Genomic DNA, 27,854 nt, shown 5'->3' with positions numbered 1-27,854 from the left:
TATTTACTCAATTATATCTATACTTTATATGAATATACAATAGAATATACAAAGATTTCCGTTTATTTCAGAATGTATGACAATCGCTGGTCCCCCCACGTAGCTCTGTCACTGGAATCGACCTAAAATGGACATTTAAAAAAAAAACACTTTTCCTGGGGGGCGGTCTGGGGAATGAAGTTTGCCTCCTCCTTCCTCCTTGTCCTCCTCTTCTTCGTCTTTCGCCCTGCCCAGTGCAGTGCCCAGTGCGCACGTTCCCCCACGTCCACGCGGAGTTTGCCTGGAGCCTGTTGGCGCTTTTGGAGGATTACGACATGCGTTTGGCGAAGGTTTCAACAGTTGCCCTGCAGCAGAAGCACACACAGGGATAAAAGAGCTCGGGCGTTCTGGGAATACTGGACTGAGGTCCCTACGGCGCCGCGAGGAGGAGGAAGAGGAGGAAGAGGAAGAGGAGGAGGAGGAGGAGGGTGATCTCGCTCCCACACGGATCCGAGGTCAATGCTACTGGTTGGAACGACCCCTTCCCCGCACCGGGAGCCATGAACAACAGCGGGTCCGCCAACTTTCTGCTGCTGCCCATTCCCGAGTACCCGCTGCCGGACTGCGTGCCCAACAAGACGGTGAAGATCGTGGTGCTGGGGGCCAGCAACGTCGGCAAAACTGGTAAGTGAGCAATGCGGGTTGATTCCAATGCAAACGTTTGAATTCCCAGCTCGGCTCAAGTGTGACAGGGGAGGGATGATATGAATTCCTTCCTTTAGGATTACTGTTGCCTTATTGCAGGGGTGTTCAAAACCCCCTTCAAATCATCCACCCATCCGTTCTCCAGACACTATCAACTTGAGTCGATTACGTTGAAGTCATTCCATTCCGCTACCGCGCTCGTATCTCGAGTCACTCGTTTTTCAAATCACCCATCAAAATGCATATTTTCAGCCTGTTTCTTTCACAAGAAAAGTTGCATTGTACGGCAAAAAACAAACAAACAGTGCAGTACGCAAGGCACCTATTATGTTGTTCTCCTGTGCTGCATATTATTTCTTTTGAAACATAACACAGTCACATGACCCGAGTCTAATTAATAGCAGTGGGGGGGGGGGGGCTGCAAATAACAACCAAGGGGTGATTTGGACACCTCTGGCTTATTTTGATCATCAATGAGCATTTCATTGGCATTTGTGTTTTAAACTCTTGGAAAGTGTCTTTGAGTACTATGAAAAGCGCTTTCAAAATAAATGTATTATTCTTCTTATTATTACCGGTATTATGATTATTATTATTTTCTTCTTGTATTTAATGGTTTGGCCTGGTGATAGTTGCGTCATTTTTCCACTTGGGACTTTGAACCTGTTTGTTTGAGACTGTTCCCAAAAAGGCAAATTGCGCCCTAGATAACAACAAAATGGGTGGCACGTAGGTCAGCCCGACTTGTTTTCTCAGAACTCGCTCTGCCTTTTTCCAGCTCTCATCGTCAGGTTTCTGACAAAACGCTTTATTGGAGACTATGAAGCCAACACAGGTAAATGCCCCCCTCAACGTTTTCCCTTCTCATCCTTGTATTTGAAACGATTGATCCCCTTTCTCCGCTCATCGGCCATGCAGGTGCGCTCTACTCCAGAAAGGTCACCCTAGACGGTGAAGAGGTGTCACTTCAGATCCAGGACACGCCCTGCGTAGCTCTGCAGGTACGCAGCGGCTGCTTGTCGTCGGACCATTGCCGGTGGCGGCGCTTACCGGCAACGTTTGGCAGATAAGCTCCTTGCCAGTTTCTGTTTTTGCACCCTTATCTCCAAGCGAGGTCAGGAATGTGTGTGAAGCGACAGGATGCGATGTTAGGCTGGGACGCTGGCACTTTAAGGAGAGCGACGTGGTTACAAAGCACGGTCCTTGGAGACGCTTGCTTCCTCCGGCGGCAAGATAACGATTGTTGAGGAAGCCCCTCCTGGTGGCGCGGATGGCGAGCCGTCTAACTTTCGTTGCCACCACAAGAGTGTCCATTTTTGTAATTCAACTTGCTAAATTTTTGGCTCCTTCCATAAATCCACTTGAATTGCCGTGGAAAGTTTCTGCAATTTTTGCCGCCCTACCCTCCACAGACGTGTCCTCCGCGCTGTCATTCGCAAACACTTGATGATTGTTTGTGCGCAGGACGACGCAGAGGGCCTCTATTGCCAGGAGCAAATCAACAGGTCAGGCGCCCGCCAGCTCACGCGCGTTGTCTTTTCGCATGCTCCGTTTACACGCTTTCAACCGGCAGGTCCATCTACTGGGCCGATGGCTACGTGCTGGTTTTCTCCATCACGGACCACAGTAGCTATCGCACCATCCGCCCACTGTACCAGCACGTCAGACGCATCCACCCGTCGGGAAACATCCCTGTCATACTGGTCAGTGGCACGTTTTGGATTTCGGCATAGCAAGTGCTGTTTCTACAATTTTTTTTTTGTACTTACTACCGTATTGGCACGAATATAAGACGGCCCTGATTATAAGACGACCCCCTTTTTTTCAAGACTTTTTGAACACCAAATTAATTTTTATACAGAAAATAATTACAGTACATCTGAAACCAATGATTATAACAATATATTTGAGAGAAAGAGCATGTTATTTTGCCTCATTCAAATCTAAAGTGCAATCACATTCGTCAATGAATGGCTTCTGGTTTTTGAAATGTAAATTACATCATAACTTCTCCTCAGCTGCCGGTTAACCTGGCCGATCTTCGACCCACTTTTCTCCAGATTGTCGCTACGTTTCTCCATTTTCTGTTATCTCTTCTATTATTTTCTTCTCTTTTCTTTCTTACCGCTATTTTTTTATTTTTCTTCTTCGTGCTACCGCTATTTTTATTTTTATTCTTCGTGAACGGTTCGCTTTGGCCTGGAGAGTCAAGTTCAGCATTCGCTTCAATGATATCTGGCGCCATCTAGCATCGTGAATGGGTATAATGTCGAGACCCCGAATATAAGACGACTCCCACTTTTTCAGTCTTATTTCAATGCAAAAAACACCGTCGTATATTCGGGCCAATACAGTACTTACTACTTCATGTATGAAATGATCAAAGACAAGTGTATGGGAATTTGATTTGGATACAACATCCCCTATGAACATGACAATAATCGGGGAGAAGGAATTCCATTGTGGATAATTCTGCAGGGCTGCACCCAGTTCTGGTCAAGAAATTCTGAACACTTTCTTCACAGCCCGCCACCGCTCTTTTTTCATGACGGACCTCCCAGACGAGTGGGAGCTGTTGTCACTTGCTGCAGGTGAGCCTTTGATAATCGCGCTAATCCGATCCGCCGTGTAATCTGCTACAGATCGGCAACAAGAGTGACCTGCTACGAGCGCGACAAGTGCCGGCAGACGAAGGCGAGACGTTAGCGTCCTCTCTAGGTGGGAACCTGCCCGGATCCTGTTCATTTTGCATGAACTTTGCATGCACTTAATTATTGACCTTATCCATGTTTGTATTTATATTGCACTTAATTGAACTGTGTTTTCTTTTCTCTTCTTTCTACCCACAATCTTGCTGCTGAAGGCTGTAAATTTCCCCAGTGTGGGACAAATAAAGGATATCTAATCTAATCTAATCTAATTTTGCTTGATGTTGTTGTTCCATTTGACGGAATAAACAAAGTCCACCTGTTGAGATGGTGTGGGGGAAAAAAAGTGCTTGCGGTGATTCAAAGTGTGTGTTGAACGTTGATGTGGAATCCCGCCTCTTCCTACAGGGGGCGTTTACTTCGAGGCCTCAGCAAGGGAGAACCACGAGGGCGTCCACACTGCCTTCCTGCAGCTGTGTCATGAGGTGGGCTTCCGTTATCCGACGCCATGTAGGTTGTTTTTTTTTTTTTGGTTTTGGTTTTTAAGTGGGTCACGTGATATCCATGGCGCAGGTGTCCCGGGCGTTGGGGGGAGGCAACGGCGAGAAACGGCGAGGAGGTCTCCACCTAGCCCGGCCCAAATCTCCCAACATGCAGGAGCTTAAGAGGAGGTTCAGGCAGGTCCTCTCCTCTAAAGTCAAATCAGCAACTGCTCTCTGAAAGCAGAGAAGAAGCCACAATGCCACGGAGACGATCCCAGGACACCTTTTTCTGTTTTTTATAAAGAGCACAATCTGTCGGCATCAGGCGGCGAGGATCGATATTCACGTGAACTTTCCACGTGAACTTTGAGCTGTGAGCTCACGGTCCCGGTCTGCAAGGATGAGAATTTTCTTCAAATGTTCACATTCACTGTCGTCTTTTTGACTCGTTGAAAACAAATGAAGCACAATTGTATTTGCTTGGCATGTGTTTTGATTCCGCATAGATCAAAAACCTGCTGGATTAAAAAAAAAAAAAAAAAAAAAAAAAAAACATAAGCCAAAAAGACCACCCCGCGGAGAAAAAAAAAAAAAAAAAAAAAAAAAAAAAAAAAAAAAAGCTGCAATTGGGCCCTTGTCCACAGTGTTCATTTCATTGTAAATGTGCCTCATTGGACCCAATTCATCTTTCTAAATAACTTTACTTGTTTAAAGGTCAGTAGACCTTCCGTATGAGAGCACCCATATGGTTTGACTTAATGTCATTACTCTTAAAAGACAAAACAATCAAATTAAACATCTGCTTTAATAACATCCCCATTTATCATTGTACCTTGTGCTTTTATTTCCCTAACCCCTTTTAATAAATTCCCAAGTTGTCATAAAAAGCATGTTACTTGGGCCCTCGCATCGCACTGGTTTAATTTACTTATATTCAGCCCAAGCGCTCTTTTAATTCAGACGGCAGGAAATTCAGCTAAAGGATGAATGTGATCTGTGGATACCGAAGCCAACTGGTCTCTTTAGTGGCTTTGCTCTGCTGTTTACTGCCTACATGTGTGCTTTGTCTTTGTACACAGCATATAGGCCAATGGGTAAAATGGTGTCTGTCTAAGCCTCAGGGACGACTACAAGATGGAAATGGAACCATTTTTGGGGCCTACGCAAATGCAGAAGGGACAAATTTTATTTTTTTAAAAAAAAAAAAAAAAAAAAAACATCAGCCCAAATGACAACCCCGCGGATGGAAACATTTTCAAAATGGATGAAAAAATAGAAGTGACCCTGATCAGATCGTGCTCCGAGGCTGAAGCGGAAAGTTTCGGGTAACAAAACAAACTACAGTGACAAGTCTGGAATCAAGCTAGTCTTCCACTTTTTGGTTTGGAACGGCCCGCCCAATGAAAACAGTCAACGTCATCCGCTGTCAACTCATCTCATGCAACCCGTACCTCCCAGGATCATGCACACCAAACAAACACACTGCTTTTACTGTTATAAAAAGAAAGGAAGAAGTTAGAACAGTGCGTGCGTGCGTGTGTGTGTGTGCGCGCTCGCTAACTGCTGTTCTCATGACCTCCTCACAGCCCCCCCAAATTGCCATTTTTCTTCATCTGGAATGTGTCTGGCTTGCTGAGCCTCCTGTTGCAACCCTTCACTGCACACGCTCGCACACGTGACCCCAAACCCGCGACCTTTTTTTCCCCCCCTTTGACCCCCGAAAGGGCAGCCAGGCTCCAGGAGAAGAATGCGAGAAAAGGCTCAGATAAAAGTCAACCAAGTCCGGAGTGGCCTATTGATGAACGTGGAGAACCAGATGTGGATGTGTACTTTGCATTTATTAGAGGGCAGCTAATGTGACATTTATGAGGTCACATTTGGAACGGAGTATTCCTGTAATGTTCCCTTTTTTGGGCCAAGGCATTAAGCGCCCGCAACGAAAAGCAGGTCTCAATAGCATTCTTTATTTCTACAGTCTCGCATTTGCTTAACGATCACTTCGTATGCTAATTGTCTCTTGCCCAGAGTCACCCGCTGACATCTGTATTTTTTTTTTTTTTTAACTGACACTTGTCAACGCCTCATCATCTCTCTTGTCAAAGCCTGTGCTTAATGGGCAGCTAATGTGACATTTATGAGGTCACATTTGGAACGGAGTATTCCTGTAATGTTCCCTTTTTTGGGCCAAGGCATTAAGAGCCCGCAACGAAAAGCAGGTCTCAATAGCATTATTTCTACAGTCTCGCATTTGGTTAACTATCACCTCGTATGCTAATTGTCTCTTGCCCAGAGTCACCCGCTGACATCATTTTTTTTTTTTTACTGACACTTGTCAACTCCTCATCATCTCTCTTGTTAAAGCCTGTGCTTAACACAATATGCACAGCGTCTTTCTCATTGTTGCTGAAAGATGCAGAACAGCCCAACAGAAGACCAAAAGCATGCATCTGCTTCGCCACTTGTGGGAAAACACTTCATCAGGAAGCAGTGTGGCTGACATAGGCCAGCTGTGTGTGTGTGTGTGTGTGTGTGTGTGTGTGTGTGTGTTTTGGAGGAAACAGGAAGTGAAGAGGCTAAGCAGAGCTCGAGTGAAGGTCATCGCAAGGTGTGAGATTCCAACTGGAGAATTTGGGGAAAATGATAAGAACCAAAAGGAGTTTACGGTTTGTCAATCTATCAGTGGCGACTTTAAAATGTTGGAGACTTTTGGGCGCGTACTTAATGCTGTGTCTATTTTCGCCCTCTCCCGGGGGGCAACGCATTTTGCCCTGTTCCCACGAGTTCACCATGCGGACTGGGACTTCAAGCTGACTTGAAGGCCAGTGAGCAGTTTTGAATTGGAAAAGGTGGAAAAAGGTGAATTGGATTTATCGGCAATGATGTCACAGAACGCCCTGGTAAATTTCACAATCCCGGTGTAGGGAATATGCGGCTCTGCCTTTGCAGTCATTTATTGTCCACTCTGACCTTGAGCTATCCATCAGAAATGAAAAACAGTTGCAGTCGAACCTCGTTTTAACGTACCCAGTTGACGTTTTCACCCCTATAACATCCACATTTCCAAGTCCCGATTTCACGTCACTCATTTCCCATTTGCCGATTTTATAACAAACACAACACGTAAACTTCATTATACCGACCAGATTTTTGCCACAAAATAGTGAAAAGGCCTTCGTGAAGGCTGGAATTGTTTCGCACTTCAGTCTCACAGATGAAGCTCGGCCGAGACTATGAATTGGCAATGTCAACGATTTCGACAAATCATCCGCAACGGCAACAAAATCGCGGCAGAGTTCCAGGCCAACAGATTGAAAGATGATCGTAAACGCTTCGTGCTGCAGCACATCCCGAACTGGAGAAGGCACTTTTCATTTGCTGACTAAATGTTTTCTGAATACTGCATTTGCAATTGACATGTTTAAACTGTATTACATAATCATGTTTTTACATCTATAAATGTTCATACTGGCGGCCCGGTGGTCGAGTGGTTAGCGCGTTGACCCCACAGTGCAGAGGTTCAATTTCAGCTCCAGCCTCCCTGTGTAGAGTTTGCATGTTCTCCCCGGGCCTGTGTGGGTTTTCTCCGGTTACTCTGGTTTCTTCTCACATTCCAAAAACATGCATGACAGGCTTATTTAACAGTCAAAATTGTCCCAAGGTGTGAGTGTGAGTGAGGATGGTTGTTCGTCTCTGTGTGCCCTGCGATTGGCTGGCAACCGGTTCAGGGTGTCCTTCGCCTATTGCCCGATGACAGCTGAGATAGGCTCCAGCATCCCATGCGACCCTTGTGAGGATAAGCGGATTGGAAAAATGAATGAATGAATGAATGTTCATACTGTGTTTTATATATATCGTAGTTGGCGGCCATTTTGTTGGATATGGTTACAACGAACCAGCATTTGTGAGATCCCCCGAGGTACGTTGTTCCAAGGTTCGGCTGTAATTGCATAATTACGTGTTGGATCAACGTCAGCGGTGGATCTTCCGCAATTAATAAAAATACAACTTGAACGTGCTGCGATTGAGGAGAAGCACTACGAGTTCTGTTGATTTTAAATGAATGGAAATGCAATCAATCCATTGCAGCCCTTACCTAAAAAAACAAAAAAACAAAAACAACAACAACAAAAAAAAAAACAAAATGAATTTCTACATTTTTTCAAAAGAGACATTAGGCTCAACTGTATTGTAGTGTATCATAAAACACACAGTAATAACGTTTGCTCTCCACATTAGTTGCAAACGCAGGAAATGAGAGCCCCAAAAACGAAGTTTATTGGCGTCATCTAGCGGCTATGGTCTGAAGCGCACCACTATTTTAAGGCACTGCTTTATTGAAATCTTGACCCCACTCCAGATGAGAAACGTCCATAGCAACAAGATAAATAAATAGTCATTGAAAGGTAGCGTCAGTCTCTTGCTTGAGATTTAGTCACCATGTTTGTCACGGGCCTTGAGTCCAGAACATCCGGAGCATTTCGATAGCGGCCTGTCACCGGCGCCGTAGTCCAAGCGCGGCAGCACCAAGACGCCGCCGTCGGCCTCGCTCTTGGACGCACACTCCTCCTCGACCGCCATGATGTTCTTCACCAGGCACAAGATGGCCGCGTCGATGTTCGTGTTGTCCTGGGTACGGATGACATTTCCCAGTCATTTAAAAACTTTTGCCACCATTGTTGTGACCTGTTATATAATCTGTGAGACCCGATGGAAATTTTTTGGCAGGTGAAGTAAAAAAAAAGTGAAATAATGTTGCATAAGTGTGCACACCCTCTCGAAGTGGGATTTGGCTGTGTTGAGAATTTCCCAATCACATTCAAACGTTTGGGATGTTGGCACACACCTGCCACAATTCAGAGTCCCGATGATGAACTCTGAATAAAGTTCAGATGCTCTAGTAGGCTTTCCCTGACATTTTTTTTTTTTTTTTTTTTTTTTTGCATTTTCTATCCACTGCATATAAGGAACTATGTCTTTCGCTAACAAGTCCAGCAAAAATCCCTATTTTAGTCAAATGAAGAACAGTTTTGGACTGAGTGGCTTTCCCTGGTGGAAGACCTGAAGTCTTACCTTGGCTGAGGTTTCAAACCAGCCCACAAAGCCGTAATCCCTGGAGAAATTCTCCAGTTTGGGGAGTTTGGGGCACAAACCGAGGCACCGCTGGTCACATTTGTTGGCCAAGAGGACAGCCGGAACCGGCCTCCCGTTGCTTAGGGCAACCTGACAAAACAACAACAACAACATGAGGAAAAAGCCTCAAATGTTTTCCTTCTCATTGTTTCACCTTGGAGTCCAGGTCTCCTTTCCACTTGAGGACAGCCTGGAAGGTAGATATTCGGGTCATGTCGAAGACAACCAGAGCACCGACGGCTTCTTTGTAGTAAACACGGGTCATGTTGCCATATCTCTCCTGTCCTTTGTGTAGGAGAAGGGAGGATGAGAATTACATTCAGGTCCAAAGAAGACTTCGATCCCAAAAGATAATGTGAACATCCTGCGGGCTTATGTCACAGAACCCAATGTGAGCTCTGCAAAGATTCGAGTGTCATTTGCATAAAAGGAGACATTGCTTAACATCTCATGGAAATAAAGTGCATCTTTGCTTCGATCTGATTGCTACTTTGCAGCAAGCCTGATGGAGTGTCGGGACGCGGGCCGAGCAAGTGGTTGTTCAACTTTAGTGCCTAGCAAGGATTTGTTTCGCTTTTGTCAATGATCTAGATGAAAAAAAGTAACAAGACATTAAAATACTAATGAAATGTATTTTCGTGTTTCAAATGTATTAAAACAAATGTGTTCTTAATTCCCACTCATGGGAATAAGGCAGAATCATGAAAAGGAGCAGAGAAGAGTATCTTGGAAAAATGCACCTTTTGTTTTGGGTTTGTGTGAATTGTGCACACGAGCCTGTAGTGGATGCTAACGTGCGCCGCATGATGCCAATCTAGCAGTCGCATCAGCACAAAAATGCGACCTTGTTCTCAAAATAAAAAAAGAAAAAACTGTGACCATGTTGACTTGCAACATGCGCCGTCATGGCCGGACGTGCGCCAGGAGACTTCTGCTTTGTGGACTGCCTGCCGTCGTGCAAGCCTAGACAAAATCATTGTCCGGACTATCGCGGTAGCAGGAGATCGACAGATTCTTTTGCTTTGACTTGTGAGCAAAAATTTGAGATTTGAGTGCAGTGGGGGCTCTCCACTCAAAAAGCAGCAGTTGGGCAGATAGTGAACAATTTTAAAATGGCTGTTTAATGCCGCTCCCAGTTTTAGTTGACTCAAAGACTAAAAAAAAAACAAAGGCATTTTACGTTTCGGGTATTTCAAAATACACAAATTTTCATTCTACGAGCTTGATGCTCACACGACGCAAAACGCCATAGACAGGCTGATAAATAAGACCGATAGTCACTGTGTTATAACATAAAGAAACAGCTATTTAGACATAAAAGGTGCTTATAAAATATTCACAGGAATGTTCTTTATCCTCTGCGAAAAAAAAACAACCTAATACTACTGCAGTTTACTGAGTAACTTAAAGTAGTCGTGAAAGTCTTCTCTGTTTGTCTTTATGTCTGTATTATACTGCCCCTAGTGGTGAAGTCGCACATAACAAAAGAAGCCAATGAATGACACACAAGCTGTGTAATTCTTACATTTAATTTAATGTGCTTATTACTCTACGACGTCTACCAGCACCATATTATGGAGTGCAATTTTTTTCCGCTATTAAAAGCACATTACATTTTTTTGGAGGGAGGTAGGCTGGAAGTGACTCACAGCATTCCCATGTCGAACACTGATTTTGATCTCAAAAGTAAATTTGAATTACGAGCTTTGCGACTGTTTGACTTGAACATGTAAATAGAGGTACTAGTCTACACAAATTGTAAATGGTATCTTATCATCTACAGTCTTTGCTGTTTGGATGGAGTCTGTTTTGTTGGAAGAGGAAGGTCGAAAAAAAAAAAAGTGGCGCAACGCACCGGCAATGTCCCACAGCTGCAGACGCACCACCGTGGCATGGTCCCACTGGAGCACTTTGAGAGCAAAATCCACGCCGATGGTGGCCCGGTAATGCTGGGAGAACACCTGGTGCACGTAGCGCTTGATGATGGAGGTCTTGCCCACCCCCAGGTCGCCGATGACCAGCACTTTGAGAAGACGCTGCTGCGGCTGCATGGCCGAGGCTCAAATTCCGCCACGCCTCTCTAATGATGTCGCATGTGAGGAGAGAGGTCACTCACAAAAACACTTTTTCACTTCATCACATGACAAGGGGATTGCCGGTTGAAAAGCGAATAGTGTACAGTGCTAAATTGACTTCAATCACGCTGTGATCGTCTGATAACCGCGTGCAAAAATCGCATTCCATTATATTCCAATTACAGCTCTAACATGTATTATTTTGAAATGTTGTTTAACTTTTACAGCGAAGACGCGACTTTTGCTTTGTGAAGTAACCTCAGAGCTGAAACCAACTGGTGTTAGCCATGCTACTCAGCGAGTCAGTAGTGGGTCGTGAATATCCATCCACCCATCTATTTTCTAATCCGCTTATCCTCCCAAGAGTCGCTCCGCGGGCTGGAGCCTATCCCAGCTGTCTTCGGGCAGTGGGCGGGGTACACCCTGAACTGGTTGTCAGCCAAACGCAGGGCATACATCGGCGAACAAGCATCGGCGCTCACACTCACACCGAGGGACAACTGAGAGTGTTCCATTAACCTGCCATTCACGTTTTTGGAGTGTGGGAGGAAACCGGAGTACCCGAAGAAAACCCACGTCGGGACCGTAAGAACATACGAACTCTATACAGGAAGGCCGGAGCCGGAATCGAACCCTGCACTGTGAAGCTGACGGGCTAACCAGTTGACCACCATCCGCTGGGTTGTGACTATCTATTATTGATTTTTATTATTTATATTGACTATTAATTACAACCACGCTAACTTACGGAACTCCTTGCAAATGTACTTTTTATTTTGTTATTTATTTTTTATTTGCGTTGCGAGCCAAAATTTAAGATTCGAGCAAGAAGCTTCAGATACGCCACTGGTCAAATGACATGAAAAAAAAAATGCTGAGTGGTAGCTTCAATTCAATGCCCGAGTCCTGTTGGCGACAGTTGTTGCAATGTCTGTGGCTGTGGATGCCGCCCACCCCAAATGTAACTTTCGGCTTGTGCCAAAATACAGTAATTAAAGTTAGTAAATTAATTAATTGATTAATACGGTCTCTTCTGTTTTCATCAAAAGGTGTGCTATTTTTCTTGATTCAAATCACATAAAACCAAAAAAGTGTATTTTGGGGTTGCTGGAACACATTCTTTACATTTCAATAGGGAACTATAATTTGATAGACTGTGCAAGTAAATTCGAGTTACGCGCTTGGTCTCGGAAAACAAATTCAACTCGTAAGTGAAAGTTGCGTTGTCGTTGCTGTTCGTGTTGTTGAGGGCAAACTTACTTTTATGGTGAGTCTAGTTGCAAAACGTCCCGAGTTCCAAGATGAAGAAGAAGCAGCAGCAGAAGAAGCAGCTGAAGTTTCTCCATGCACTAAGTGAAGGAGACAAAATGGAGATGTAATTTTATTATCTATTTTGCCTGCGGTTTATGTGCACGTCCTCAACCACGGCCACGCCCCCTGATGTCACTGTCTATGACGTCAATCATATGGTTAATTTACTCATGAACTACATATCCCAGCATTGTGGGGATTTTTTTTTCTGGGTCTGCGCAGAAGTCTTGTGCGCAGATGGACTGTGAGCTATTTTTGATTTGTTTTGCGTTTTAAATATTTCTGTCTTTGTGACATACCCACCGTTTGGTCCTCGTAGATTAATCTATTTAGCGAAATTTCTTTAATATTAATTTATTTTTTTAAATTCTTTGTGTTAGTTTTATTATTTATTTATTTTACGTGTATGACTTCCGCGTTGCGCGTCACGACGGTCTTTTACGGTAGTGGTACTGATGCGGGATGAGTCAGGCATTATGATGCTGCTATCCCTGCCATTCCCCTCGACCCGTGGACGCATGACACGCGGATGACTGTGCGGGTTTGCCGTACGGCCGCCAAGTGAGCCTGAACGTTTTAGTGCGCCTGTAGTGTCGTTCTCATCACCAGCAGCAGCGGGGAGGGTGCACCAGTCCGGCCCGGAACTTCGGGGCCTACACGGCCGCCTCAGTCGTCGCCGCCAGCGGTTCACTCAAGTAGGTCTGTGTCATTTCAACAACGTTTTGTGCGCTCCGTCGAAAGTGATCTGTCAGAAAGTGAAAGAGAAATTGTGTCGTGCGTGGGATATTATGACCATCGAGTGGGAGGTCGACAAGGCACAGGTGCACAATTCGCCAAGGGCATCCTCCTATGGAAACCCAACTGAGCATTTATTCGGTATCCTCCCCCTGCTTTTAATTGCCTCTATATACAAATGCACTAGTAGGAATGAATGAAAAATTATTTGTCTGAGTAGTCGTCCTACTCGTGTGCAGAAATATCATACAGTCATACAAAGTAGAAGTTAGCAGTCATTGTATTACTGCGTCTTACTTGTTAAGTTTTGCAAAGAGCTTTCTAATACTTTGAGAGTTCAGTGTACAAGTAGACTGGCTATGTAACTAGTAAGGATTATACCACTCTTGCCTTGTACAGCTGATATTTCTGCGCACTGGTAGAATGACTAGTATCATGCCATATCCTCCAATTTATTTGGCATCCTTCAATCAAGTTAAGGCCATCAATTTTTACATATGATAGACACACACACACACACACACACACACACACACACACACACACACACACACACACACACACACACACACACGCTAAGATGCAAGCCAAATTCCTGAGAGTGGAATCCCATATTTGGGAAGGTCACACATTCTCGTGAAAAGGAGGTGGGGCCAGGGGTTGGGGGGGCAGCAGTCATCCAAAAAGTATTAAAACTCTCCAAAATCCTTTGAGTGAAAAGCGCAAGAGTGAATTTTTCTCTTGTGTCTGGTGATTGAGTTGACCTGTTGCGCCCCCCCCCATCCTCCCCAATAGCACGCTGCGCAAAGTGCCACTGACTGCTACTATACTCGTATTGAAATATTGCACACATCCACAGTGAATCTCTTTCTTCATCGTAGCAAGACATGTTGGACAAAGTTCTATTCGTCCAACCTTGTGGGAACATTTTGGGGAAGTCCCTTTTAGGTTCCCAGTGTCCATTAAGCCATGCTAGCTCAAGTTTGGTGTGGAAGAATACCTTTGGAATGAACAAATACTCTGCAAAATAATTTGTAGACCAGAATATATTTCATGCCCTTCGGTTGAGGTGAAATATCCTTCTTGTGTCCATGTACAAGAAAGGAGTGCCTTCAGATATGGTGACCCCACCTGCGGGTTTTTCAAGAATCTTTCCTTTGACTTGCAGGCAAAAATTGAACAATTCATGAAAAAAAAAGTGTCGTCAAGCTGTTTGTTGCCATTCCCCGTTGAAGTGTATTCTCAAATTAAACATAAAGAATTACAGGTTTTGTATTCAAAACAGCCACATAGCTTTTCTTTAGAAAAGTCTATATAGCTTAATGCTACAAACAATGCAAAACACCATAAATGGGCTAACGCATTGTATCAGTGTCGTGATGCTATAGCCCTTCAAGCGATGGATATTTGAACACAAATGGTGGAGCAACACGTAGATAATACAGCAATACTCAGAGGCATGTATTCTTAATCCTCTGCAGCGAATGATGATTTCTCTGGCACATTGAGGAGTGTGTGTCTCTGTACGTCTGTATTACACTGCCCCCAGGTGGCTAAGGTGTGCACACCAGAAGGACCAGCACAATGTCCATTGTACTTCAGTAAAAAATGTTTTTGTAATTCGTAGCATTCTATTTCAATATGCCATTAGTGTGTATTTGTATAAAGGACAAGATTACAGAGTATAATTTTTGTTGTTCAAAACTGTTTTGGATGGATGTTTTTTTTCACTGATTTCGGTGGGGAAAGATCATCTGGGATGTGAGCGGTACGAGCATGGATGCGGAACAAATGATGCGGATGTCAAAGCACTTTCAATTTGAGCTGCGGATTTGGCTCATTGCAGTTGTTCTCTTTCTCTTTCTCTCTCTCTCTCTCTCTCTCACTCTCTCGCTCACTTTGGGAAACGTCCCTGGCGCCGCAGACGAGAAGACAGAACCGGTCGAGCAACAGTCGAGCAGAGGCGAGTCATGGAAGCCATCTGGCTGTATCAGTTCCGTCTCATCGTGATCGGCGACTCTACGGTGGGCAAGTCGTGTCTCATCCGCCGTTTCACCGAAGGCCGCTTCGCTCAGGTGTCGGACCCCACGGTGGGCGTGGACTTCTTCTCTCGGCTGGTGGAGATCGAGCCGGGCAAGCGGATCAAGCTGCAGATTTGGGACACCGCTGGCCAGGAGCGTTTCAGGTGGGCCGTGTCTGCGTAGATGTCCTTGAAAAAAAAAAACCCCACAGCGGATATCCACAAAACAATTATTGTCAGAGAAGCGTGACGCAAGAAAGAAAAATGAGGGTCGAATGACGTGAGGAAAAGTGTACATAACGTCAGGCAAAGACGTGTTGCAGCCTGGGGGTGTTAAAACAAGAATTACCACCTCAATTGTTTGCTCCAGCAGGAAAACGAGCTCTTATTAATTTAAAACGACACAAACAAAGAAAGTCAACAAATAGAAATTGTGCCTACGTACAAATATAGAAATACTTGAGCTGTCCAGACACAACAAGAAAAACAACATAAAACAATGTACGGTTTTCAGCGTAACACAATGTAATACAAAGCAGTTTCCCGAACCTTGAGTGAGCCGAGGAACACTTTCACATCCGAAAAAAACAACAAAAAGTCAATGAGTTAAATTATCTTTTGCTATCTAATAGAAGAATACTAAATATTTCTATTTCAGTATACATCACAGGCATAGATCGATAACGATACATGATTTGTGGTCAATAAATGCAATGGTGCCTGATGGGAAACTCGTGTGACTTTACGGCTAAGCAGCCATTCGGCAAATGGTGAACATTTGCTTCTGTTGGAGGCTTGAAGCTGCTAGTTGAAGTTGAATGTCAAAATATCTGGTCCTTAAAACTCTGAAAATGGCAAATGGGATCTTTCAAACAACCAAACGATGTCGCCTTAGGAAGGCTCCAGCTAGCTTAATGCTAAGACGTGATGGAAAATGCCATCGACGGGCTAACGCGGGACCTGGATTCATGGCATTTGCATTCATTTCATTAGGGAAAGATGAATTTTGTGTTTGGAGATACAAGCATGCGGATGGAACAAGTTCAACTCCAGCTCAAGTCCCAACTGTCATTTCCGGACAGATTAAGTCAAATTGGATCATTGATGGACAAAATCATCAAATGTGAAAGTCTGGCAGAGGTGAAAACAAGAATGTAAAAATTTAAGTTCCTCAGCAGTGCCTTATGAGAAATTGTATCGCCCGTAGGTCCATCACTCGGGCGTACTACCGGAACTCAGTGGGAGGGCTGCTCCTGTTCGACATCACCAACCGCCGCTCCTTCCAGAACGTGCACGAGTGGCTGGAGGAGGCGCGCAGTCACGTGCAGCCGCACAGCATCGTCTTCCTGCTGGTGGGCCACAAATGCGACCTGGACGCTCAGCGGCAGGTGCGTGCCAGCCAACGCTGACCCGCCTCTCGCAACAATGGGGAAGTAGTGCGGCTAAATTACAACTCGCAAAACAACTTGCATCCTCTACTTACAGTGCATATGAAAAGTCTACACGCCCCTGTTTCAAATGCCTGCTTATTATTATTTCAAAACTGACACCAAGATCCATCACTTTTGAACTGTTTCACCATTTATGTGATCTATAGCTGCACAGAAAAAAATATCTAAAGGTGAATTAAAATGAACAACTGAACTGCCACTATTTATAGTGGCCTCTGATTAACACCAAATAAAGTTCAGATGTTGTTGTCGGCCTGACCTTGGTTTCATGACTCTGTAACACACATTTTCCTACCTGTGTTTTGGAGATTTTTGCAACATTTTGAAACCAAGGTTGAACCTTTTGGCCACAATTCCAAATGTTTGTATACCAACCCAACGTTGCTCATCACCAAATGAACACCGTACCTCCAGTGGGGGAACTATGATCCATAGATTAATCAGAGTTACCACAATACCTTAAGGGGGATGCTAGAAAGCAAAAAAAAAATGTCCGTTAAGGCTCCTCGAACAGCTGAAATTTGTTTGTGGTTAATCAGAAGCATTTGAAATGGTTGCAGGTGTGTGCTGACTTCTATTTTAATGAGTTTGACCCTGACTAGTACACCCATATCCCAGTTGTGATGAGGATGTGCACACTTCTGCAACCATGTTACCTGAGGTTTAAAAAAAAAGAACTTCCCCTATCAAATAGCTTAAATTAAAAATGGAGTTCCACAAGTTATAGCTACCTTTAATAATAAAAAACTTTTGTCTTTTTTTTTTAATTTCAGGATGCCTCATTTGAACAGGGATGAATAGACTTCTTATATTCTCTGTACATAAATGTATGTAAATAAAAAAAGGACTGATTCGAGTCCTTTTTTAAGTTAAAAGTAAAAAAAAAAAAAACTGAACTGTAGTCAAGTAAAAAAAATTTTTTCCACCCCGTCCCCCCCAAAAAAAATACAATTTTATATATATATAAAATTTGAAAATTTTTAAATACCCATTTTGATAGTTTGTCACAATGGAACAGACAAGATTCCCTTTGCCAAGTGAATGTACTGGGAAGAAAAGACAGCGCTGCGCCCGTTCAAATTTTGTGTGAAAGAAGCCATTTTTTTTTTTTTTCTGGGCCAATCTTACAGGTGAGCCGGCAGGAGGCCGAAAGGCTGGCGGGGGTGTACGGCATGCGCTACATCGAGACATCGGCGCGCGACGCCATCAACGTGGAGCGCGCCTTCACCGAGCTCACCAAAGACATCTTCGCCCTGGTGCGCTCCGGAGAGATCAGCATCCAGGAGGGCTGGGAGGGCGTCAAGAGCGGCTTCGTCCCCAATGTAGTTCATTCCTCCGAGGAGGTGACCAAGAGTGACCGCCGCTGCATCTGCTGATGTGTCCCACGGGGCCAGCTGGCCGCAAAGCGGCGGACCTCTTTTGCTCGTCGGGGGCAAGTCGGCAGAAGGACAACTGAGCGGCGGTGCTCTTTTTTGGATCATTAGTGGAGAAAGTCACTTCCTAAATACTAATACAGTACACGCGCTTGTCCAGGCTCCAAGTGGGTCTCCTCCAATATGCAATTCGGTCATGACACACACAAACTTGATCCACTTGGGATTGTTGTCCCATCGGCTTGACTGACTTTCTGCTTGCGTTCACTTCTGGAAGGACTCCGGGTGGAGCCACATTGCAAGCCGGAAAGCTTGTCAAGAGTCGGCAGAGCGTCACACTGAACTTTTCAGGATGTTGCGTTTCTGGGAGGCTAGCAATGCCCTTCCACACGAGACGGACTCAAGTGTACAACCTAGCGATGTTGGTCCAGCTGGCGTATAGTCAGTGTTTACCCTCCGCCGCCATCCCACCTTACATGTTTGTGACCTGCTTTCGCCATATCATTCATTATTGGGATGCAGCAAAATGAAAATAGCTGGCCAAAACCAAAAGAAAGGATATCTTAAAATCCTACAAGGGAAAAAAAAAAATCTCGCCACCCACCTTTGCTAACTTCAATGGGCCTGGATGCGTGGCCGACCAAGTCGCACCATGGGCAGCCATTGCGGCATGACCCCCTCCCCCCTCGTTTTTTTATTTTATTCATATTTTAATTTTACCCTGGGTGGCCCGGTGATCCAGTGGTTAGCGCGTCAACCTCACAGGGCAGGGGTACCGGGTTCAATTCCAGCTCCGGCCTCCCTGTGTGGAGTTTGTTTGTTCTCCCCGCACCTGCGTGGGTTTTCTCTGGGTACTCCTGTTTCCTCCCACATTCCAAAAACATACATGGCAGGCTGATTGAATACTCAAAATTGGCCCTAGGTGTGAGTGTGAGCACGGATTGTTGTTCGTCTGTGTGTGCCCTGCGATTGGCTGGCAACCGGTTCAGGGTGTCCCCCGCCTACTGCCCAAAGACGGCTGGGATCGGCTCCAGCACCCCCCCGCAACCCTTGTGAGGATTAAGCAGATCAGAAAATGGATGGATGGAATTTTACCCTGAGCTCCAAGGTCGTGTGCCCCATGACATCCAACCAGCCGGGTTTTACATTGGTTAGACCTCCCAGATGACAGAGCGCTTTATTTAAAAGTTTTCACCTGCGTCATCACGTCTTGTTTCAGCCATGTCATTTTGCTAGCCGAGAACTGAAACTGCACTTTTAGGGCCATTTTCGGTGCATCCCTACTAATGTGTCACAAATGAAGTCGCCCTTCGCTGCGCCGTGTGGTTAAGCTTTACCATTAGCCCCATTGGGGCTGACTGACATCATCATCGGGAAGTTAACGAGAAAGGTGGACGTTGCCATCGCTGCCGGAATGTGTCCTCTATCCTCAAAACAAGGTGTGGTTTGCTGGTTCGTATAGTCTCTGAAATAAAACCACTGGCCATGATGTGTGCAAGCCTGTGATTTTTTTTTTTCCTGGGATACAAGCAGCGGCAAAGTCATGTTCAAAATCTTTTATTTGACCTGCTGACATTGTTTTAGACTCCCATCCCAATCTCGGGACACTGCCTCTCTTCCATGCACTTCTGCTCGTCTTGTTTCGGGATACGAGAAATGTGGTGAATACATTCTGCATCGAGTGTCCAGTTGGCCTCCCCCCCACCCAGCCCAATTTTTGACTTTGGGGAAATAATACGTCACGTGCTGAAAGATTCCAAGTGACAAACTTCAGTTCTGTCCGATGGCCCACTGCTGTTCTTTGTGTCCTAATGACAGACAAATAAATAGAGTCCCAAAGAAAAAGCACAAAAATAAGTGCAGAAGGAGCAGAAGCACACGATGAGAGTCACCATGCATGTTTTCGGCATCTGCGTTCCCTCCAGTAATCAACTGAAAAAGTCTCGTTTGTTCATTTGGACCTGAAAATAGACTTGGCCCTCGATCCGTCTCGCATATTGATTGGAGAGAAAAATCATTGGCGGTGGGGTGGGGCGGGCTTCATCTAATCTTAAGACTTGTCTGCTGATTTGAGAAGGCTCTCTCTGCTCCTCCTTTTCACATCCCAGTTGTAGACTCGCGCCATGTCTGAGGTGAGCGGGGGTGGTCAAGGGCCAAAAGGTACAATACACAACCGGCAACAAGTACGGAGACACACACACACACACAGAGAAGCGTTGCCGACACGTGGAAGGATACTGACTTCGGTGGTGGTGAACTGGTCTCGCAAGAAATCTAGGTCCTCCTCCAGGGTCTCTAAATTGCGAGAGGCCGTGCACAGATTCTTCTCCAGCAGGGCCTGAGCGTCATCGATGTCGTACTCCAACATGACGTTTGCCTATGTGGTGGCGTCCGAGCGTACAATTAGATGAGGTGAGAGGATCACCCGTGTGTGCCCCCCCCCCACACGCACGCACTCAGTTGACTTACTCCGAGCCATAAGCACACTTTGTCAGTGGGCGGTACCGAAGCCTTGCAGTAAACGTTGTCGGCCAACATAAAGCGCGTCTCCATGGGCTCTGTGGTCTCCTGGTGACGAGGACAACAAAGTAACGTGAGTTTCAAGACCAAAACGGCCGTCGGAAAAAGTCGAACGCACCTTCTTTTTTTGCATGTGTCGCAGGATTTCTAGCGTCTGTCTGATCTGTGGGATCTGGTTTCTCAACCTGAAAGCCAGCAGAGGATGGAATTACATAAGGAAGGGAAGGCCGACAGGCCAACCGGCTCGGCGCCTCCCGTTCCGCCTACCTGAGCTTCTTTTGCGACAGGTTGACTTCCATGTATTTGTACTTTTGGTACTGCTCATCCAGCTTCCTCAGAGCAGAGTCCGCCTTCTCATTGCCAGGCAGCTTCATGAACGAGTCGACATCCTCCTGTCAATTTCAACACGGGAGAAGGCAAAACACTGAGCAACTTCATGTGCTTTCTTATTTCTAGGTTCAATTTATTTTTTTTATTTTGGTAGTCCATGTTAAACAGTACAAAGTAATTAAGAGTCCATTTTAGCAGAATCATTTTTTTTATTGAATAGGTCTTTCAAAAAGCTCTTTCATGTTATTTAATCGCAAAAACAGACAACACAGTACAGAAAACAGACAGGCCCAAATTGTCCACATTATTACACCGCAATAGTACATATTATGCTTTGTGAATACAAATTAACAACAGGTGCTTGTATGCGAAGTACACTCTTTTGACCTAACCTTTAGCTTCACTTCAATTAACTTAAACATCGGTGAAGGCTTGCTCGTGGAACCTGCAGACCTGATCGCTCAAATCACAGAATTTGTGAAGGTAATTTTGGTTCTTTTGGGAGAACCCTTTTTTGGCCCGACTCCTTGAAAAGTGCCTGGGTCTTCAGTTTTTCAAATTTTCTATTAAACTATAGTTGTTCGTACATAATTATATGTTGTGCCCTTGAGCAAGGCAACTTCGCTACCTCCCCCAGTTCAAGCATGGCATCCGCTTCTCGCGTGTGGCATGCAACTCAAATATATCGCTGCATTTCTCGTTGAGGGATTGCAATGAGTATAAAAATGATTTGCAGTGGGTCCTTGATGGTAGAAAGATGCTCATCCCCATACGTGAATTTAAACTTAGCTTTCAGGGTTTTGAAATTCATTGAGAACGATGGCGGAAGCGGACGCCTGGCCGCGCAACGGAACTACAATAACTCCAGTTTCAAACCCGTAAATGGTCTCGCACATACTTTTGAGTTGCATGTTAGCGCGTTAGCTCTGTGTTAGCATGACGCTCTCAAAACGCTTCCTACAAGCACCGAGAGAGACGGCCCTCCACAGCCAATGTGAGTCTCCGCACATGACACACGCGAGACGGGCCAGCGTTCACGTACCACGAACACTGCTTCGGGGATACCGAGATGCTTTTTCTTGGATGCCTGCACGGCATTGCTGTCTATGGTGGCCGCCATCGTGGGGTGGGGTAAGGTTCTTTCTTTTTCCCTTCCTTCTTCCCTCCCTTCGTTCCACCCTCCTTTCTTTGCTTCGATATGTTACAAGAGGCCTAGCGTGCAGTGGCTCCCTCTAGTAGGCCACTAGCCGCAACTGTACTCGCCTTCTCAAACTGTTTACCACCCCAAAACATTTCTTACACCATCAGGACTAACGTTTAGATACACTAGATAAGCGGTCATTAAAAATGAGACCGTTGTTTTATTTAAAAAAAAAATAATGCAGTTTAAATGCCGAGAACTGACTAGATCATGTAATTAAACAACTTTTGGTCCTGGTTTCAACATGTCCCTGGTGGTCTAGTGGTTAGGATTCGGCGCTCTCACCGCCGCGGCCCGGGTTCGATTCCCGGTCAGGGAACAGTTGTTTTGACTGTTTGGTTTTCAGGCCCCTGTCCACAGGGGCGTGGCTTAATCGTAACGACGTAAAAATGTGTTAGCTTGATTGTTTTTCGTTATCATACCTTAGCATATTATTAATGATAAATCGATTATGCTTGCAATGAAGAACACTAATGCTTTTAATAGCAATATAATGCTCTTAATGAAAATATGCACACATTTATAATATAAGAATGCTGAGTGCACTGGGTGGCAGTTGAGGGACGCAACCACCTTCCCGAGAAAGTGGTTGGAAAGATAAAACAAGAGCAAGGTCGGACATGGACGGAACTGTCAACACCAGCTGCAACTTGGTGTTTTTGTAACGATTGCACACATGTACGTCATTTTCACTCACATACACACACATAGTCAAACAAGTTCAGTGTGTCTTCAACAGCCCTCATTCTTTAGGTTGGACACGCCCATGTATTAGATTCTCAATAAATTAGAGGGTGAGCGGGGAGATCCTTGGGTGACGTGCAGAGAACTGAAACCAACGCGTCTCCTCGTTCCCCCCTGGTACCAGAATTGAGTCTCCTGTTTCCTCCTTGTGTTTTATGTCTGAATGTCAAATTGATGGACCTGACATTTTTGGGGGCTCGTCCGGGATTGAACCCGGTACCTCTGCACTGTGAGGTCGATGTGCTAACCACTGGTTCACCACACCTACAATATTAATAGCAAACAAATTAAAACACACCAAGAACGAGAGGTAGGACTAGATTGTACTTCCTTCTACTACCTTACAAATCGCTATTATCTGTTTATATGGCCAACAAACAAACAAACAAAACAAACAAACAAACAAACACCCATCAGTAAGCAGTAATAATGTAGCAGGGTTAAGTACTGTGCATTTTTCCAGTGTTAAACGGGATCGACATTACAACATGCAAAATAAATACCGAGCAGGCGACAAAAACGTCATGTTAATGCGCAGCAGCTCATTCATTCTTTTAGTTTTTTTTAGTACTCTTTCAGCATGCAGAGCTCGCCCCTTGCACTGTTCAAGGCTGCCAAGTGGCTTATCTACCCAATGTCAATCCATGCACTGTCTTACAGAATCAGTCGAGTAAGCGTGGGGAGCATTTTTTCTTACTTATCTCCTGCCTTAGTTAACAAAGCCAATTTCGAATTGTCCACATATGACCTTTAAACATAAACATTGATTAAAGCTGAAAGACTTTTCTCTTGTGTTGAACTAGATTTAGAAATCCAGCCCGTGTATGCACAAATGAGACATGACTTAAGATCTTAAATTTCTACATGACTCGGACCAACATGAATTTGTATGTTTGAAGACATGATTGGTAGTTAATAGCTTCAACTCCAGTCATTAAATTTCATAATGAGGGAAGGCACAACACAACCCAATGATAGCAAAGTTGTCACTGAAGTGACATAATTTCATGACACAAGGCCATCATTTCTCCCACATCAGTAGCCGTGATGGCTCTTCTCATGTTTCAAGAGAAATGTGCATCTTGTGAACGTAATCTACAAAACAATGTAATATTATTGGAATATTCTGGCAAATAGCAGCGTAACAGAAGAAATTATAAAACAAAGAATTAAAAACCCACAGTCACAAGTCATCCCAATCATGGCCTTCACTGTACACTTGCACATTCGACCTCCTCCCAGAAAGCTAACAACATCCCACATACGTCCACTGACGACCACTTAACACAAACAAAAATTGTGTCTATGACTTACAAACAACCTTCGAAACATCCCATGACCTTTTGGCCCTTTTCGACCGAAACACATGATGACCTCCTCTTTCGTAGCATCACTGTGTCCAACCTCACCTGCCTATTCCTTTTTTTAAAATTCTCAACATACTCAACTCCCATTTTCAACTTAGTCGAGATAGGTTGGCGCTGTCTCCGAAATTGGCCACTATTCTTGCTTGTTTAAAGCAACACAGTTTCACAAAGAAGACAACTTTCAATTGACCATTTTGTCTTACTCACGATTGTCGTTGAAGGATTCAACACTGATGGTATGTATTCACAAACACTTTTTAAGGGTAATTGTTAGATGAAGTTACGCAACAATAGACATTACAAAGGAATAGTACTGCTTGTCTAAAAATATACGAAAAGTCATTTCACAGTTGTTGACACATTTTTATTGAATGAGAACTGAAGAAATGTGCTGTGTAATTATTTATTTAGTGTGGTGTGATTTCGCTATTTGTTTACAAGAGCACAGGCAGCGTTGAGTTTTTTTTTTTTTTTTTTGCCAGCCAGTTATTCAAGTATTTAAATTTAGACAGAAAATTCGTTAAAAAAAAAAAAAAAAAGACAGAGAGAGATACTCAAAGACTGACATGTTTTTTACTGTTGTGACAAAGCTCATGCATTGCCAGTAAGTGCCACATCAGTTTGTGGTGAAGGGGCCAGTGTTAACTTGTTTACAGTGGTGATGATCATCGGCGCAGCGTTCCTTCCCTCATCACAAACTCCGGGACTAAAAAATGGAAAAACTCTCTCGCAGAACACACACCCAGCGAATGTGTAGATGTGAGACCTGGCATCCACGTCGAAAAATGACACCGTCCCCTCCTCGTAATCGGTGAACACGCCGACCGTCTGCGGCTTCGTGTCAAAGGTCAAAAGGACAGACGGTGAGTCCAAAGCACGGTACTCGTCCCCGCCCCTGAGACGCATCGTCCAGAAGCCATTCTCAGGCTTGGAGGTGATCAGGCCTTTCCTATTTACTGACTCTTTGACCACGCCCACGTCCCAAAAAGTCTTACTCCCCACCTCCACCTGATGGGAGAGAAAGATTTAATAAAGAGACTGAAAAGTGTAGCCCCGCTGGTGTTGATGTAGCTCAGCAGAGATAGCGACCTGGAAATAGAACCTGCCGGACAAGAAGCCTCTCTTGGCCAAAACACAGATCACCGGGTCAAAGCGCTGAGGATTTTCAGGCACAATTCGCAGCATCTCGGCGCGGCCCACCCGCTTGCCGTTGTCCAAGAGACAAATATTGGGATGGGCGGTGTCCGGGTCCAGCTCCACGTCCACTGTTGGAACCAGAAGCTCTGTTTATCTGAACAGTCATGACCCGAGAGGAGAACAGTGACGAAAGCGTTACCTGCGTAACTCTGCATGCGCTTCATATCTGAGGGCGTGAGGAAGACGACCGTGATGATGAGCTCGGCTCTTAAGATTTTGAAATATTTTGAAGGGTGCAACTCACCGTCCGTTTGCAGGCCCTCCAGCTCACTCCTGAGGGCGGCGACCATTTTTGACAGGGCTCTTCTCGACGTCCCCACACATTGCTCAGTGTGGACACTGATCTCCGCCCATTCTTTAGTCGGTGGAGCCGACGTTAGCGAAGGAAACCTCTGTCCTCACATAAACACAGAGAGGTCACAGGACACACTGAATATGACTGGCGACAAATTATTGACACCTCAAGCTCACCTGGAGGAGGATCAGATGGTCGTCCGTGCCCATGAGCTTCGCCAACTCTGCGTTCCTCGACTGGAGCTCGGCAATCTCTCGCCGGAGCTCGCCCACCAGCCCTTTGGCCCTCTGCTCGGCCGCCTTCTGACTCTGCTCAACCTCGCCGTCGACCGCCACTCGCGTTTCCTCGGCCAAAGCGATCAGGCGGTCGAAGAGGTCTTTGCTCTTTGTCTTCTCATTTGCCGCACTTATCTGGTTAAGGAGGACAGGGCGACGCCGCCTCAGTGACAGCCAGATGGGGGAAATTTTCATCAGGGATTAGGACGCACTTTACTGAGTTTGAGAGCATTTTGGATTTCCTCCACTTTGTTCTGTCGCTCCTCGATCTTGTGCTCAAAGTCGGCCTGCGTCGTCCCCATTTGGACCTGAAATGGTTTCAGCATGTCTCGCATAAACGACACACATGAATGTCTGCGTAAATAGTTTCTTGAAAAAAAACAGTTTGTCCACACTGGTGAGGTCACTCGTACGGCAGCCGGGTGGTTCTAACAATTACAAATATTGGATAGAGAAAATGAAAGGCAGTCACCGAGATGAAGAAATGATTTATCGACACCAGAAATTCCCCCCAAATTTGTGTGGTCAGATTTATTTTCCCTACAGCAAACTCATCTGCTTTGTTCACTGAGAACAGAAAAGGAAAATCTCCACAAAGTTGATCAGACCAACCCTGAAGACTTTAGTCCATATTGTATCCATGTTGGTGTGGAAATATTGCCATGGCAACAAAAGGATGCCCTTACCTTCCTCTCCTTGCTCTCCTCGTCAATGTGAACGACGCGGTGGCCTTTGTGCTGGCTCTCGGTGCAGAAGCGGCAAACGCACTGCTGCTCATCCCGACAGAACATCTCCAAGAGCTGATCGTGCTGCCCGCATAGACGCTCCCGTAGATTGGCGGCCGGCGCTATCAACCGGTGCATCATCAAGGTGGCAACGCTGCGGTGGGCCTCCAGGTGGGTGTGGCAATACGAGGTGAGGCACACCAGGCAGGACTGGAGGGCGCGCACCTGCAGGGAGGCGGCGGCGCACACGTCGCACGGCACCTCGCCGTCTCGGGGCGGCGGCGAAGAGGACAGGCCGAGCGTCATCCTCTTGAAGGTGTCAGCCAGCTTCTTGAAGGCGGCGTTGACGCTTATTTCGGGACGGTTTGTGAAGGCCTTGTCGCACGCGGGACAGCGGCAAGCCTTGCCGTCGCCCCACCGGCGCTGGAGGCAGGCCTGGCAGAAGTTGTGTCCGCAGGGCGTGGTCACGGGGTCATTCAGCACCTGCTCGCACAAGGGACACTCCAACTGCTTTTGAGCCGGACCGCCGCACGGTGAATCCATTTTCTGTGACACAACCAAGACGAGTCCTGCCATTTGTATCGAGAAGTCGTTTGTCTAGACTCCACCTTGCACGGCTATGCGTGCTCTCTTTTGTCCTCGAAACTTATGACACGCCTGCGTGACTCTTTCGATTCAAACGGGAAACAAAACTGACGTGGAAAAACTGTCGAAGGAATGATTCAAACCTTGTCTGCCGGCACGTTTTTCTCCTCTTACAAAACTCGTTCTGATGTCGTTTGGACTAGTCAATGCATTTCTGTTGTATGTGTGCTGCAGTGACATTTTACTCTAGTTTGATTACATAAAAAAAAAAAAAAAAAAAAAAATGTTGAGTCAGCTTCAGTTTTTTTTTGGTTTGTTTTCACAAACATCTCCTCGTGTTTCGGTCTTGTAACTCATTCAAAAGGAGTGACAGCAACATCGCATTTAAACAGCAGGAAAACACAAGACAGTGGCGAGTAACCAAAGTGCAATAAGTGTCCGTTTACACTTACTGCGATGATCTCGCTCGTGCACACGTCTGTCGTCGGTGGCGCGACACCCGGAAGAATCACGCCCGCTCAGGGTCCAACGGTTCATGCGTTTCGACCTGTGACTCACCTAAGTACTCAGACGCAGAGGAATGCCGTTGCTCCGGATAACATCGAGCATGATTTACTCTCGTCACATGGTTGCCACTTTACGATCATGTGACATTTTCAGCAACTTGACTTTTTTTTTTTTCAAGCTTTTGTGGAACTGCTGCTAA

General features: G+C 45.4%; 5 protein-coding genes and 1 non-coding gene across 9 annotated transcripts; 3 read left to right on the top strand and 3 right to left on the bottom strand.

Annotated features, from left to right (window-relative positions):
- The first annotated feature begins 210 nt into the window (after positions 1–210).
- Positions 211–4,293, top strand: rasl11a (RAS-like, family 11, member A). Its single transcript, XM_019871038.1, has 8 exons — positions 211–663; positions 1,463–1,519; positions 1,603–1,685; positions 2,149–2,189; positions 2,258–2,387; positions 3,327–3,402; positions 3,741–3,817; positions 3,906–4,293. The coding sequence occupies exons 1-8, from the start codon at positions 540–542 to the stop codon at positions 4,050–4,052; spliced, it is 735 nt and encodes a 244-aa protein (XP_019726597.1). The 5' UTR covers positions 211–539; the 3' UTR covers positions 4,053–4,293.
- Positions 4,294–8,082: 3,789 nt separating this feature from the next.
- Positions 8,083–12,476, bottom strand: LOC109516466 (ras-related protein Rab-38). 2 transcript variants are annotated; one of them, XM_019871035.1, is made up of 5 exons: positions 12,280–12,476; positions 10,800–11,024; positions 9,099–9,229; positions 8,885–9,034; positions 8,083–8,440 (listed from the first exon to the last, which is right to left on the bottom strand). In XM_019871035.1, exons 2-5 carry the CDS (start codon positions 10,993–10,995, stop codon positions 8,243–8,245), a joined length of 675 nt encoding a protein of 224 aa, XP_019726594.1. In that variant the 5' UTR covers positions 10,996–11,024; positions 12,280–12,476; the 3' UTR covers positions 8,083–8,242. The 2 variants fall into 2 exon arrangements, with proteins under 2 accessions (XP_019726594.1, XP_019726595.1); XM_019871036.1 differs by lacking the exon at positions 12,280–12,476 and adding an exon at positions 11,245–11,389.
- A 270-nt stretch (positions 12,477–12,746) lies between these two features.
- Positions 12,747–18,136, top strand: rab39bb (RAB39B, member RAS oncogene family b). The gene is made up of 4 exons (XM_019871385.1): positions 12,747–13,029; positions 14,990–15,250; positions 16,293–16,473; positions 17,667–18,136. The coding sequence occupies exons 2-4, from the start codon at positions 15,036–15,038 to the stop codon at positions 17,910–17,912; spliced, it is 642 nt and encodes a 213-aa protein (XP_019726944.1). The 5' UTR covers positions 12,747–13,029; positions 14,990–15,035; the 3' UTR covers positions 17,913–18,136.
- A 1,314-nt stretch (positions 18,137–19,450) lies between these two features.
- On the bottom strand, positions 19,451–21,961 carry vbp1 (von Hippel-Lindau binding protein 1). Its single transcript, XM_019871386.1, has 6 exons — positions 21,802–21,961; positions 20,697–20,821; positions 20,548–20,614; positions 20,379–20,477; positions 20,148–20,286; positions 19,451–20,036 (listed from the first exon to the last, which is right to left on the bottom strand). The coding sequence occupies exons 1-6, from the start codon at positions 21,877–21,879 to the stop codon at positions 19,960–19,962; spliced, it is 585 nt and encodes a 194-aa protein (XP_019726945.1). The 5' UTR covers positions 21,880–21,961; the 3' UTR covers positions 19,451–19,959.
- Positions 21,962–22,207: 246 nt separating this feature from the next.
- Positions 22,208–22,279, top strand: trnae-cuc (transfer RNA glutamic acid (anticodon CUC)). The gene has a single exon. It is a non-coding gene; the product is annotated as a tRNA-Glu (tRNA).
- Positions 22,280–24,599: 2,320 nt separating this feature from the next.
- LOC109516624 (E3 ubiquitin-protein ligase TRIM39-like) lies at positions 24,600–27,762 on the bottom strand. 3 transcript variants are annotated; one of them, XM_019871335.1, is made up of 8 exons: positions 27,601–27,719; positions 26,525–27,109; positions 26,051–26,146; positions 25,740–25,973; positions 25,513–25,660; positions 25,408–25,434; positions 25,161–25,336; positions 24,600–25,079 (listed from the first exon to the last, which is right to left on the bottom strand). In XM_019871335.1, exons 2-8 carry the CDS (start codon positions 27,104–27,106, stop codon positions 24,663–24,665), a joined length of 1,680 nt encoding a protein of 559 aa, XP_019726894.1. In that variant the 5' UTR covers positions 27,107–27,109; positions 27,601–27,719; the 3' UTR covers positions 24,600–24,662. The 3 variants fall into 3 exon arrangements, with proteins under 3 accessions (XP_019726894.1, XP_019726893.1, XP_019726892.1); XM_019871334.1 differs by having other exon boundaries at positions 27,597–27,716; XM_019871333.1 differs by having other exon boundaries at positions 26,525–27,762.
- Between the last annotated feature and the right edge of the window lie 92 nt (positions 27,763–27,854).

The sequence above is a fragment of the Hippocampus comes genome, unplaced genomic scaffold (genome assembly GCF_001891065.2).
Source record: "Hippocampus comes isolate QL1 unplaced genomic scaffold, H_comes_QL1_v1.1 scaffold83, whole genome shotgun sequence".
Lineage (NCBI taxonomy): Eukaryota > Metazoa > Chordata > Actinopteri > Syngnathiformes > Syngnathidae > Hippocampus > Hippocampus comes.
Note: the sequence above shows the minus strand (reverse complement) of the source record. Positions and strands in the feature narration are given on the sequence as shown.

Bases quoted from the DNA above. Each gene is read 5' to 3' on its own strand.
- rasl11a (XM_019871038.1), top strand. From the start codon at position 540: ATGAACAACAGCGGGTCCGCCAACTTTCTGCTGCTGCCCATTCCCGAG. The intron at 1,686-2,148 runs GTACGCAGCGGC...GTTTGTGCGCAG, and splicing joins CGCCCTGCGTAGCTCTGCAG to GACGACGCAGAGGGCCTCTA. The intron at 3,818-3,905 runs GTGGGCTTCCGT...TCCATGGCGCAG, and splicing joins TCCTGCAGCTGTGTCATGAG to GTGTCCCGGGCGTTGGGGGG.
- LOC109516466 (XM_019871035.1), bottom strand. From the start codon at position 10,995: ATGCAGCCGCAGCAGCGTCTTCTCAAAGTGCTGGTCATCGGCGACCTG. The intron at 9,230-10,799 runs GTGCGTTGCGCC...TCCTACACAAAG, and splicing joins GCAGCTGTGGGACATTGCCG to GACAGGAGAGATATGGCAAC. The intron at 8,441-8,884 runs GTAAGACTTCAG...ATCCGTACCCAG, and splicing joins GGTTTGAAACCTCAGCCAAG to GACAACACGAACATCGACGC.
- rab39bb (XM_019871385.1), top strand. From the start codon at position 15,036: ATGGAAGCCATCTGGCTGTATCAGTTCCGTCTCATCGTGATCGGCGAC. The intron at 15,251-16,292 runs GTGGGCCGTGTC...TATCGCCCGTAG, and splicing joins GCTGGCCAGGAGCGTTTCAG to GTCCATCACTCGGGCGTACT. The intron at 16,474-17,666 runs GTGCGTGCCAGC...CCAATCTTACAG, and splicing joins ACCTGGACGCTCAGCGGCAG to GTGAGCCGGCAGGAGGCCGA.
- vbp1 (XM_019871386.1), bottom strand. From the start codon at position 21,879: ATGGCGGCCACCATAGACAGCAATGCCGTGCAGGCATCCAAGAAAAAG. The intron at 20,822-21,801 runs GTACGTGAACGC...TGAAATTGACAG, and splicing joins TCCCCGAAGCAGTGTTCGTG to GAGGATGTCGACTCGTTCAT. The intron at 20,478-20,547 runs GTGCGTTCGACT...CCTCGTCACCAG, and splicing joins GACACATGCAAAAAAAGAAG to GAGACCACAGAGCCCATGGA.
- LOC109516624 (XM_019871333.1), bottom strand. From the start codon at position 27,139: ATGGCAGGACTCGTCTTGGTTGTGTCACAGAAAATGGATTCACCGTGC. The intron at 25,661-25,739 runs GTGAGCTTGAGG...ATGTGAGGACAG, and splicing joins ACCATCTGATCCTCCTCCAG to AGGTTTCCTTCGCTAACGTC. The intron at 25,080-25,160 runs GTCGCTATCTCT...CTCTCCCATCAG, and splicing joins CCGGCAGGTTCTATTTCCAG to GTGGAGGTGGGGAGTAAGAC.